The sequence below is a fragment of the Phalacrocorax carbo genome, chromosome 12 (genome assembly GCF_963921805.1).
Source record: "Phalacrocorax carbo chromosome 12, bPhaCar2.1, whole genome shotgun sequence".
Classification (NCBI taxonomy): domain Eukaryota; kingdom Metazoa; phylum Chordata; class Aves; order Suliformes; family Phalacrocoracidae; genus Phalacrocorax; species Phalacrocorax carbo.
Window position 1 is genome coordinate 5,552,708 of NC_087524.1, and position 13,681 is coordinate 5,566,388.

At 37.5% G+C, this 13,681-nt stretch overlaps 1 protein-coding gene across 4 annotated transcripts in view; it reads left to right on the plus strand.

The window, feature by feature from the left end:
- IDE (insulin degrading enzyme) overlaps positions 1-10,493 on the plus strand; it is a 74,049-nt gene extending 63,556 nt beyond the window's left edge. For all 4 annotated transcript variants that reach the window (XM_064463838.1, XM_064463835.1, XM_064463836.1 and 1 more), the window contains exons 21-25: positions 244-516; positions 2,783-2,844; positions 4,547-4,619; positions 6,588-6,655; positions 7,861-10,493. In XM_064463838.1, coding sequence (XP_064319908.1) covers positions 244-516; positions 2,783-2,844; positions 4,547-4,619; positions 6,588-6,655; positions 7,861-7,956 — 572 coding nt within the window. In that variant the 3' untranslated portion in view covers positions 7,957-10,493. The remainder of the gene's footprint in view (positions 1-243; positions 517-2,782; positions 2,845-4,546; positions 4,620-6,587; positions 6,656-7,860) is intronic.
- The last annotated feature ends 3,188 nt before the right edge of the window (positions 10,494-13,681 follow it).

Here is a 13,681-nt window from a genome sequence, read left to right on the forward strand (position 1 = left end):
CCTTTTGTTCTGTCTTGGTCTGCCTCATCTCCTCCTCGCCCCTCCCCTGAGCTGATACTTACCTCAGTGAAATAATGACGTTTTAAAAAAATACAGTGGCATATTGTGAAAACCTGCATTATTTAATTTATAATACAGAGTTAAACTTAGCATAAAATTGCATTCCTGTTAAACATGCCAGGTTTGGAAAACTCAATGCTGGAACAAGGGATTTTAATTTGTGACTATTCTTGTTTTGCCAAGGTTACATTGTGTTCAGTGGTCCACGTCGGGCAAATGGCATACAAGGACTGCGATTTATTATCCAATCTGAAAAGCCACCACACTATTTAGAAAGCAGAGTTGAAGCGTTCTTAAAAACTATGGAGAAATGCATAGAAGACATGACAGAAGAGGCCTTCCAAAAACATATCCAAGCTTTAGCAATTCGTCGTCTAGACAAACCAAAGAAGCTGTCTGCAGAATGTGCTAAATACTGGGGAGAAATAATTTCCCAGCAGTATAACTTTGACAGAGGTAAGACAAATTAGAATTTCTCATTAGCGGAGCCTGTGCTCTCACTGCTGTGGGAGCCATTAGTGATAGAGGATAAACGTGTGTTCCCTGATGTTCACCATACGATGAGGGTTGGCTAACGCTTCGCTGCCCTTCCGTTCTTTCCCTTAAGGCTCAGTGAGACATAGAGTAGGTCAAGGATTGGAAGTGGTTTGAATGCAAATGTTGGTGTTGCGTAAGCTCAGATTTCTTCCTGTGATGTTCAGACGTCTGTATTACATATGTGCCTGATACTTGACTGAGATGCATTCAAATACGCTTTGACATTCCTGACCGTGCACACATTCGTATGAACCCTATTTGTCCTCCCATTGTGCAGCTGCTTTGAGGGAGCGATGGCAGAGGCAACAGCAGGTATCTTAACTAACGTGTGACATGTCTCAGGTTAAAGTAGGCTTGAAGAAACATTAATTTGTTTTGTTTTGTTTTGTTTTTCATCCATTATACGTTTGAAGATTTTATAAGCTTGTAGAAGACCAATTGACATCCAGCTTCTAGTGTTATTACTGAAAATGAACGGACAGTCGTTTACATTTTGATCCCACATAGTAGTTAGGTTGTATTTTTCCCTTTTTCATCATAGTTTGAAAATTTTTAATCCAAAACACTGAGGTATATTAGTAATACTGTTTCTAACATTTGAAAAAAAAACAACAAAAACCAGCTTCAGGTACAGACAGCTTTTCCTCACATTTTCATGTCTCAACTCTATTCACAGCTATGATTTTCCATGTTTCATGCTAATATGCTTCCTACATGAAACGCACTCTGTATTCTGTGACTTCTCTTCTGCTTTACATGCACAGTACTGGCCTTCCACAACAGCAAGTACAGCCTTTTTGGTCGACAATGACTAACTGAACAGTTTTAATAATGAAGAATTTTGAATTGTCACCTAGCTTGGTCTTGAGAGAACGAGAGCTACTGACAAGGCCTCGTGCCTGAGTATAAGGAGTGGCGTGGAAGCTTATCCCCTCAAGTACTGTTTCTTGTGTCTGATGAAACAGTTTAATTTCTCTCTGCCTTAAGTGTTTTTGGTTTTACCATACCTGGATCTATATTATCTCTCTGGAATTTCTTACTGCTAGCTGTAGCCATATCTTTCATATCTAAATCCCACTCAACTTATTACTTCCCTTGACTTTTAACTCCCCTCTACCCACTAGTAATTTTATTTCATTAATGATTCTAATATAACTAGAATTGTCAAAATCAGGAATTCATATTCCAGCCTTAAGAAGTGAAAGGGTTTTTTCTTCATATTTTTGCATTTTTATTATTATTACTTTTAACGTCTTACTTAATTTAAAAATTTTCTCCCAAATTTCATCTGATTTTCCAAACTGTGTGGGTTCTGTTTTGGGGGGGTGTTTGGGGTGTTTTTTTGTTGGTTGGTTTTTTGTTGTTTTTTTTTTTTTTTGTGGCTGCTTTTTTTGTTGGTTGGTTTTTGGGGGTTGTTTGGGTTTTTTTGGGGGGTGGTGGGGGTGGTGGGTTTTTTTTTTCATTTCCTCCATAGAGAACTTCATATTAGTTACTTGAACCTGCCTCACAGACTGGTTAGCTGCATATTTGTTCTCTTGCACACATCTCTTTTGTGATCTTCCTGCAAACCCTAAGAAAAGCAAGCATGCCTGCTACAGAAAACATTCCTGCTTATGCAGCAATGATATTACCTGATTAGTTCATTACAATTTAATTTCTATGAAATGATGTAGCTCCTGAGACTCATTGCTCCCCAGATATCTTAAAGGGGATTATTCCTTAACAGGCATGATGTAGGCACCATTCCTTACATTTATTTAAAAGTACATCCTGCCGGGGTACATCCTACCATCCTGTTTCTGAACTGTGCATAAAAGCCATCTATAATCAGTCTGCATTAGAAGTATGTAACATTGATTTGAAGATTATATACAGAAGCAGGCATATCTTTTTTAGCTACTGAATAGCATTCAGTGCAATCAGTATTATCAGTATTCTTCAAACATGATTTTTTTTTTTCCAGTAAGTCCAATCACATGGACTTAGTGAAGTATAATTTTCTGCCAGGCTTCCAATGACACTTTTAGTGATGCAAGTATTGGCTTGAAAAGTTAAGAATGAAAAGCATATCATTTGCAGTCAATTACAACATTTGAATTTGAAGGAAAAATACTTCGAATAAGTAGTGTGCTAATAACTAGCTATGATTTGCAGACTACTTCTAATTTTTACTATTGTTGTGCAGATAACATTGAAGTGGCTTATCTAAAGACCCTGACCAAGGATGATATTATACAGTTCTACAAGGTAAGTTAGTCATGTAGTTAAAATCATAGTTGGAAAGAGATGTAGATAAAACTGCATATAATTATATGCAAATACTTATAATAAATTATATACTTATGCCTGGTTTAGGTAGATGGTATGATTGATGCAGATGTCTTAATAATAATTGTGTTTCCTGATTCTTACTTACTTTAATGGCAACTAGCATACTGTAAAAATTGTGGAGGATTGGGTTTTGTTTTGGTTTGGTTTTTGGTTGGTGTTTTGTTTTGTTTTTTTTTTTCTTACCAGCTCTTATTCTCCTCTTGTCTCATTAATCCTTTCTTTCTGAATAAAAAATGTGCTGCTTTATGACCAAGCTTGGCCAAAATTGCAAATTTGTTCTTTTTTTTTTTTTCTTCAACCAGTAAATGATTTGGCTTACTTTGTGTGTGCGTGAATTGTGAATGAAACAGATATCTTTAAGGCTTTGTTCACTGTAAATCAACACTTCTTCCTCTCATAGTTAGGCAGAACAAAGGAACAGCATAACAATGCAATAATTGTATATTGCAACTCAGCATGAAGTTGCTAGATAGATAGCTAATATAAGCAATTGAAATACTAGGGGTCGCGTCATCGTCTCGTCCCCCTGTCTGTGTCTGTCCCCCCGTCCCATGCCGTCTCCGTCCCCGCCATCCTGTTCATCCCTCGTCGGTCCCCCTCCTGTTCCCGCCACCCCCCCCCCCCCAAAATGTGGCCTCATTCTTTCTGTTTTGTAACAGATTTCATAGGCAGTGATAATTCACTATATTGCAAAGTGTACATATTGTTTTATTACTTATGGAGCAGCTAAAATGTCAAGGAGTACTTTGAAAAATAAGGTAGATACATGTCTTTGGAACTTATTATTGGATGGAAAAATTTCTGCCCATGGAGAGGCATGGGTATGTGTGTATGTATATGTTCTTTTTTTCTCTCTTGTTGGGGCCTAATATCTTTCAAAATGGTTTCTCTGTTGTACTCCATGTTATTCTTTTCACTGTCCAAGGTCATTTTTACACTACCATCTATTTTTATGTGATACAGTCTTAATGCTTAAAACCGGTGATTACTTACATGGCACAGTGAACACTAGCGTCTTTGTTTTGGGGTTTGCTGGTTTGTTGTGTTTTGTTTTTTTTTTAATAGTATGATAGCATGGGTGAAGATATGCAGCAAGTACAAACTTAGTAAATGGAATTTTGGCAGATGTTGTTTAATAAATGATAACTTAAACAAGTATCCACATTCTCTTTTTGTAGGAATCTATACTATTTTGCTTACACGAATGCTCAATATGTGATTATCCAGTGTGCCAGAGCAGAAATAACTGGCTAGATTGGCGAGTTAGTCCAGCTGAGTTTAATAATTGTGTTCAGGGCAGTGTGCTTCCAGAAGGCTGCCAGGGATTGAAAATTCTGCAGAGATTTTAGGTTGCGTTCCTAATGTGATAGTTAATGACTGGATTCCTGTTATTTCGAGTTTTTCTGAGTCCCGAACAGTACATGAATTTCTTAACTTGATTGTAAAATGATTCAAAGTACTGTAGGGATGATGACCCATAATAATATTTGAAGAGACATTCCAAAATTCATCCCTCATTTTAAAGCTTAAATTAAAAATTAAATGCTCTCATTCTTTTACTGTTTTACGTCTGAGTGATACTTCCCACACCTGAAGGACTTAATGTTTTTTACCGTAGGTGCTGTTGGCAATAGATGCTCCCAGAAGACACAAGGTATCAGTACACGTCCTTGCAAGGGAAATGGATTCCTGTAAGTATTGTGCTGAATATAGTACTTAATCAATTCCTGTTCTAGCCAGCCATAGTTAAAGACAGCCATGTTACATGATACAAATGCACTATAAGAAAAAATCAGCTCTGGTGATTTCAGAGGAAAAAGTATTTCTTTTTATAGGTTTCCTTCACACAGGTGCTTCAAATTTTCTGATTGATGTCTGTGGCCAAGTTCTTCAGCCATTCTGAAGTATACTGATATTAAACCAATATATCTTAAAATAGCACTTCCTTTTCCAACAGGATATTTAAAAACAAACATAAAACTATAATAGTCCTACAGGGGAAAACAAAATTAGGATTTGCAGTTATCAGTACAATGAGGGTTGTTTGGGTTTTGGGTTGCTTTTTTTTTGTTCGGGTTTTTTTTTTCTGAGAAGCAATGAATGTCCACAATTTCATTTAAGCGCTCTCAAAGGGGGAAAAAAAACCCAAACCCACAAACCACAAAAAAACCCCACAAACAAACCACAAACAAAAAACCTACCCTCTGGGAATGTCAAACATTATATTTAAACTTTAGAAAGTCAAAGTTTATTTAGGTTTTATTTTTAAATAATCTAGGTTAGCTGTGCATTGTAAACTGCGGTGTTCCATTTTAGAATTCAAGAAGCAAAAGTTTAAAAGTGTTTCTGGTTACTATCAGTAAACCGAGAGGGAAAGCTTCTGTGTTGTTTTGTGCGGATTTTTCACCAGTTTATACTGGACTTGAATTCCAAAATGTAACTGGTTGCAAAATCAATAATATTAAAGGCTTGTCTGCAGAACAGAAGGAAGCAGATAGCTGTGTGCCTGTCATGAAACTTCTTCCATTCTCAGAATGATTGTTTTTTATGGTACTGTGGAAATTGTAACTCTGCAGCTGAGTAAGGAAGACTTGCTTCAAAGCATCTTCCCAGTTTTCATAAGTAATCATTGCTAAATAGAAATAGCTCTAATGCTTTTCCTATGTAGAGAGAACTTTTTAAAATGCACTAACTACATTGCCAGAATGGTTTATTATTTGCTTGGAATGGTATCTTCCCAAGACAAGGGTGAGCATGGGAGACAGGGGTTCTGTTACAGAGATTACAGCAAGGTATTCTCTCCACATACTCCCATTTAATCTGGCATGTGGTCTCTCTTCCACCATGAAAGAGAACTTGGGACTTCAGTGCATTTCCCATGAGCCTAAATGAGCATTATTCCAAGTGCAGGTGCCCATCCTCTAGAGAGGAGGAAGGCTAAAAAGCTTCCCAGAGAGAGCCCTTCCTTCTGGAGGCACACACACCATTTTCTCTGAGAGTGGAAAAGAAATGGAAGCAGTAGAGATCTGGGATTTTAGGAGGGGGAAACACTTGAACTCCCAGGGTGAAGGTTAGGGTTGAAATTTGAGTACAGAGCTAGACGGGAGGTTTCAGGAATTTAAGACTAGAAGTTCTTATGGACAAGTGAATTGGATGCAGGAAGAAGTTTTAAGGGGACTGGAGTAGGGCATGCATGGGGACAGGCAAGGAAGACTCAGGGTTGCTATCCAGCATTTTGGTACATGGAGTAACCTTCACACCTCCATAGGTATGTCCTTACTAAAAGATATGCTCTTGTTGCATATACCACTGGCATTTACTACTGTTCTCATAATTTGCACTGGAAAACAGTTTTAAGTATTTATTGATCAGTAGATCAGCCATTTTTAGTTCTACATTCTCTTTATGTGTAAGTAAAATGAATAAAAGCCACTGCCACAGCACATGTCTCAAGACAAATCATGGATTAAGCTCTTTGTATTTCTAAAGACAGCCATGGAGTACAAAAGCAAAATATTCAGCAAATCATATTTAGAGATACTTTAACATTAATAACCCGCGTTTTATATAGATACCTGTCTTATAAGAGAAAACAGTTTATTATGTAAAAGGTACTGATTAAATTATGGTCCTGAATTAATTTTGATGATGTTAAATAGGCCCCGTTGTTGGAGAATTTCCATGCCAAAACGATGTGAACCTGGCACCAGCACCACCACTACCACAGGTAAAAAGAAACACCACACAAAAAATCCCAGGCAGTGTTCTTAACATGGAGGTGTAGTATCATTAAATGTAAGTTTATAGGGAGAAACAAACTTCCTGAAATTCAGGCCATTGCGAAGCTGACGTTTCAGCTCTTTTCTACATGTATTGTCATCCTCTCTAACAACAGGGATTTTTCCTGATTTTTTTTTTCTTTTTAACAGTCTGTCCTGTTACCTTTGTTCCTTCTGTTCCATTGAAAAGAAAGCTAACCGTAGTAGTAAACTCTACTGAGTATCTACACTATGGAGTAAAGTACAGATCATGATTGTCTGAAAATACTGATTGTATATAATCGTATTTATCAAGTGCCAAGAGAAAGATGCATACGCATCAACCAATTTATCATCTTTGCTTTTTTAAAAAGAAAGAAACCAAAATAACCTCAGCCCCAAACCACCACCAACAAAACCAACTCTCTGGTCATTATCATAAAGCCTAAAATACTAATGCACATTCCTGTCAATGTGTAACCTCTGGAAGAAGCAACTTGACAAATTCTGTTCATACAAGTATGAATACAAGTGTTATAGATCTCTCGGTGTGGTAAGATAGGATAGCACTGGGCCCGTACTGGACCTTAAATGAATTTTCTTGAAGAAGGATGGTAATGTTTCTCATAACAGATAATTAACTTTTCACAATGCAGCAGTAGATCTGTGATCTTATTCAGTCCTTATAGAGTTAAATAATCGCTATGGGTGGAAATTTCTCTGAATTATATGTGGATATATTGGCCATTATGACTGAAATATTAAAAAGTTACTTTGCTACTGCAACTAAACATAATAGCTCATTGAATTGCTGTTGTTTTTGTGATCTTACCTCTGATATTCAAAAGATAGGTGGGATGTCCTGAAGTAGAATTTGTAAATGAAAAGACAAGCTCTGCATTTACTGAAGTTCCTGCCATTATTAGTAATGCAATTACTGCATTAGAGCTATTGTTTTCGATTATCTAGAGTAAATATGAAACCATTTATTTCACAAGAAATAACACTGTATTTTGGGGGACCCTGTAATAATGAAATGTGAATCACTGATATTGTAGAAAAGATAGATGTGGTTATATGTAGCTGTAGCAAGTTAAAATGAAGAGCGAGGAATTTCTTGCTTTTCTGATTAAAGATATTGAGCAGACTTTTTCTTGCATACGCTTCTTTGCAGCCAAATGTGATTGAAAATATGACAGAATTCAAGCGCAGTCTGCCACTCTTCCCACTGGTGAAACCACATATCAATTTCATGGCTGCAAAACTGTGAAGAGCCCCACTGGATGAAGAAATGCAAATGATCAGTACTGACATGGTTTCAGGGGACTTCATGATGAACAAAATTATTAAAGATCAGTAGGAAAAATGGTTCTGTCCGTTATGAAAGTCCCGAATTCCTTCTTGGTTCATTTGACATTAGCTGTGTGTTAGGGATAGAGAGTACATAAAAATCAGTTGTGGTCATGTGTCATTTATATTACAGGCAACCTGTTGAAAACCAAAATCAACGGAAACAATAATAATAAAAAAACTTGTAGATGCAGTATATTTTTAAATAGTATATCCCTTTGAATTTTCATTTTGATAAAATAACCCTTCCAGAGCAAAGAAAATTGCTTGAAATATCCTTGTTATTCCTGAAAAACACCATTTAGTATCCCCATAATAATCTTATTGGGGGATGGAGGGGATGAGAAAAGTAGGTCCTTTTTGGGATGGGGTCAACAACTTTTCCTAAAAATAGAGACTTTCACATTTTTTTGAAGTGACATGTTGAATGATACTTTTTAAATGGATCCTTAATGCAACGAACATATTTTCTATTTAAGTTTTATGAAGACCAGTGGGGAGAAAGAAGAAAAAAAAAAATTTACAGTACAGTAGTGAGAGAATTGTCTTAATGAGAACAATTGAAGATATGGGCATGATTTTAATCTTTCTATACAAATTTGGGGACATTTTATATTAAAACTAGTAAAATGCTGGAAACACTTCAATAGCGCATCTTATTTTTGTTATCAAAAGTCCCAGTCTCTTGATACTGTCAACATACTGTTCAGTTTTTCAGTGTTACTGTGAATTGTTTCCATTTGGTATATAAAATAACTTTATTTGGTGTCATTTTTTGTTTTCAGTTGCACATGTACTGATGGAGAACTCAGTCTGTTTTGTCTCATTTGTTACGTTAGGTCTCAGTCCAGCAAAGTACTTACTAGTGCAAATAACTTTTAGCATGCATTAGTTCTTGACTCAAGAACAGGTGAGCATCAAATACGGGCCCTGTAATGAATCAGATACATCATTGTTCCAGTACATCTGTGTGGGTCCTTCTTGTCCCTCAGGAAGGCTTTTGGGACTGGGTTAGCAGTATTGCTGTAGCACAGGGTGTGCTTCAGGTTACATCACAAAACGCTTCTTCCTGCTTCTTTCAAGAAGGCTGCGCAAAACCCAGAAGGCTCAAGAATTATGCTGAAATACTATGTGTGTGTGTATATATATTCCATAATTCAGGAAAATGGTAAAACAATATAAGGTGTTTAATCTTCACCAAGTTTACTGACTACTTTCTTGTTGGGACAGCCCCCAAATAGGAGGAGGTAAGGGAGCATCTTACTAAGTTCTCCTACCTGTTTAATGGATGAAATTGATTGTAAATTTTCAGACAGGATAGAATATGCAAAGCACTGAAGATAAAAAAATCTGCTCATCAGGGGTTTCTGAGAGTTTGCTTCTTATTAAAGGAAGCTGAAACTAAGGCCCTGATGTGACATGTTGCTTGTCATACGTCAGAATCCTGGTGTATTCGACAGAGCCGTCCGTGTCGTTGAATCAACATTCTCTCTTACGCTGGCTCTGAAGCCAAATTAAATGAATGCTTGACAGGGTAAGGGCCTTAAGTTGTGTTTATCTGAGAGTCTCTTCTAATTGAATAAATACAGTGTATTTAAAAACTATATTTAACAGGACGTGTTTCAACATCTTTTTATTAAATTTGATGATAGTCTGTGATGTAACCTAAGGAACGCCACTGGCATTTTTGTAGCCTGAGGAGGAAAAAAATTAAACATAGTATAAGCAAAAACAGTTTTTCATGGATCCTTCACATAAAATAGGCTTTTTACCCTCTTGCATTTTGCTTTTGTTTATAGTTTTTTCTTTAGTCGAAGTATTTGTATTATATATATTAAAAGTTTTGACAACATATTATAAAAATATATTTTTTTGGAATTTAGTATTTAAACATACCACTCTTATGGTAAACAAAATAAAATGGCTTCTACCATGTGTAAAAAATATATATATATATATATATTCATGGAAGTACTATCAACTCTAATTTTAACAAATTATATAAATAAATTGGAGCAGATGTGTATTTAGCACAAGCTCACAAATTATGTTTCCAGGGGGAAAAAAATGCAGAATTTCAAAGTTCTGTGACTGGATGTGGAAACCCATGTAGTTTTCCAGCAACTCTCAATTGCTTTTAAGTGTTCTCCAGCATTTTACAGTTTCTGAGTTTGATACAGCAGTAAATTTTGATAAACTCAGGCATACTAATGGGTTCATTTTAATGGATCCAAAGCTGCAGTGTCTACAAGCAATAAAAACCTACCTAGAATACACTGTAATTCAATTTTAGTGCTTGTTAATTAGTTTATGTAAGAAACCATAAATTATTATTACATAACTGTAATTTTTGCAAGTGCTATTTTAAGCAGTTGATGTGGAATTGGGTGCATGTGACACAGCCAGTATGACAGAGTGCTAGAGTTATCCTGTTTACAATAAACAATCTGAATTTAATGTTTGGAGTTCTTAATTTGTTTCAGTTTAATTTTTTGCATACTGGTAATGTTGACATCTATCAGTCTGTGCATGTTTTTTATTATACATTATTTGTGATTTTCTGCTACCCAGTTGCTTGGACTAGTTAGGCTGAAAAGCTTTGCTGGAGAAGTGTTCCCAGTCACTTCTAGGGAAGTTTCAGAGGACTTCCCCATGTGGCATCCCTCACCTTTTAGGTAGATCCACCTCTGTTGCTCTCTGAGTGTATGAAAACTTAATAATATTAAGGTAGAAATATTTGCGCAAGACAGGATTTTAATTATCAAATCTGAAATTGTGAATTCAGAGCTTTGCTGCAGCCAGAGTGAATCATGTCTAGTGCAGCTTCACAGCATTGCTTTTGAGAAATTACTTTCCCTGGTCATTTTCTTTGTTTTACGCACACCAGAAGATTACGTGTAGAAAGGTTAGGAGTAAGTGGGATTGTTAGAACAGGAAATAGTGTCAATTCTGAATTCTGCAAGGGGAAGGATACAAGTCAGCAGGCACTTCTGCTGTTTCTGATGGGGCTCCTTGAAGTAATACCTGACAGCAACATAAAAAGAGACAGGTTTTGTGCTTGGCATTGGGAAGAGTGGTTGGTACTCTCAGGAGAGAAATAAAATGCCTGCAACCCGCCTGGAAAATCATTTGTCCCAACCACAGGGGCTTTCTCTCTCCACTCCCGGTCATTAGGGATTGGTGTGAATCTTGACTCATTGGCTTTGTTGTCCTTTGCAAAAAAAATCAAGCTATCCAAATTTACTTCAATTATTGCTGTTAGCCATTTAGCCATTTAAAAAAAAAAATGCTTGAGCTTTTTCAGAGTGTTTTTTAAGCGCCTGGACATGAACTGCCCTTGTTGATAATGTGTTTCACAGTGTAATCACCATGTGTGGAGAAGGCATTACACACCTTAACTCCATTATTTTCTAGCTCTAGTTTTAACACAAGGTCAGCAGACTTTTAGCCTACTTTCTCTCTACCTTTTAACTGGTTAGTATGCTTTTGCTGTAGCTCCACTGTTAAAGTGAAAAATCATTATCTTCTACACCTTTCTTCATATGTTTTTTCCATATTTTTTTTGATAGCTGACTATTGAACTGATATGGTCACCTACAGTGATGCCTGGGTCCTTCCCTTGAGCTGATACCTAATTTGATGTTCACATCCAATTCTGAAATACTTTGTTTTCAAGTCAGTTTTTGATGTTGTTGTTGCATGCTGCACAATACAAGGCACCTCTGTGCTATTTTAAAGGAAGAAGAGATCAGAAATTCGGGCACCTTTCTTACCTTTCATGTAATATTGAAAGAAGCCTGGCCTATGTAGATTCTGCTGAAAGGCTTTTATCCGAAACATTTCAGTCTACCTACCATTCAGAGAATATACTCATATATTATCGTTGTGTGCCGTTGGTGGAATATAATGCTAATAGTATGTGAAATCTGAATTGCAATTCAAGAAATAAAGTATGTGTAAGGCCAAAGGCCCAGCAGAATCGGAAATGTCACAATTAAACCAACTTATTTGAACTCAAGCATCTAAACAGAATTTAAGATTGAAAATATTTATGGCTTCTTAAATTAATATTTCTAAGCCACCCCAAGGCTATTAAGTAAAAGAGCAGCGTTAAAGGATACAGACCCCACACTGCTGAGCATTTGCCGCTGCTGACTGTTAGGACTCCCTCTTTAGTGAGGCAATGCAGAATTCTGAATTTTGACTGTGTGCAAGGGATGAGGGAAGGCAGCTCCAAGCAGACCTTGGTTACTGTTGCACTGAGCGAGGACGTGGCTAGGCTGAGCCAGTGGGAAACTAGCGAGAGGCAGCCAGGTTTAAATCCTGCATCTTCCTGAGGACTTGCCACCACCTTACCTGCGTTAGATGTGCTTTCTTCTGCTTCAGATTGCTGTTACAGTTTTCACTGCCTGGTCGGCTTCCCTTTCAAGAAGGGGAGCAACGAATTGTGGTACTTTTCTAGTGACAGCCAAAGATGCAAACTTTACCCTGGAGCAGCAGCTGGAACTCAGGACCCCCTTCCAGCCCTCCCCTCCACCCGCACATGGACCCAGGTGTCCCATGGTACCTGTGGGCTCATACAGGCGCATACTCTGGCGGAGAACGCTTACTGCGCAGAATTAGAACAGGTTCAACAGAAGGGAATGAGGAGATCCCCAACCTCAGTTATTAACCGCAGGGAAGTGGGGAAAAATGGGCTAGAGAAAAATCTCTAATAGAAGATGGAAATTGAGTCAATTTTTTTGGTACCTCACACTAACCACCGAGTTGTGGCGTACAAGAACATGCTTCTTACGGGAAGCGTGTTGTAAAGGATGAGCTCCTGTGATGGGAGAGATAGAAGACCTGCTTGTGAATTCCAGGGAGGTGCAGGAGATCAGTACTGATGCACTTTACGTGGTTAAGGCCGAGACATTTCAGAGTAGGTGCAGAAATGGAATTCTGGGAAATCGAAACTAGACAACGTGGGTGTGTACAAATGTCAGCGAAGGCTGAGAGTGAGCTTCGAAGATCGAAATTTTGGATGTGATGCCTTTTACTGGACAGGAATCTTAAAAATTTGCTGTATTAAAGCGATGCACTTGACAAGGCGGTGTTGGAACTCATTTAAAACACCAGAAGCACGTAAACATCTTGCAGCAGTAGTGCTCAAAAATTGTTCGCTTAGTATTTTTCAAACTTTCCAACTTGCTTTGGAATGAAGAAAGTTAAGCGGGACAGGTGAACAACCCAAATGATTATTTGCACGTGTGTGTAAAAGCCAGGGAAGGTCACAGCAGATTAGTGCCCATCCGTGCTCGGGAGTCTGTAAGCTGTCACACAGTTCAGTGCTCCCCCATTTTATCTTCCTGCCATTACAGTCACTCTCAGCTTGCTAATACTTGTGCATTCCAAGCCTTCTGCAGCACTGGGGGGAAAAACTCCGCTTCACCGCAAGCGGAGTTCTGTGTTTCAACTGTGAGATACCACTATCATTCACTGGCACTTACCTGTTAAGGGTGAAGCTTCAGAAATCTGAAAAAAAAATCTCTGCAGATAGTTCTCCCCTTCGCAGATTTGATTGATATTCATTTCCAGTTAAAATTGTAGGAGGAGAAAGTAATTGTGACAATTCTGCAGCATTAAGTGTATTTTAGGAACACAGG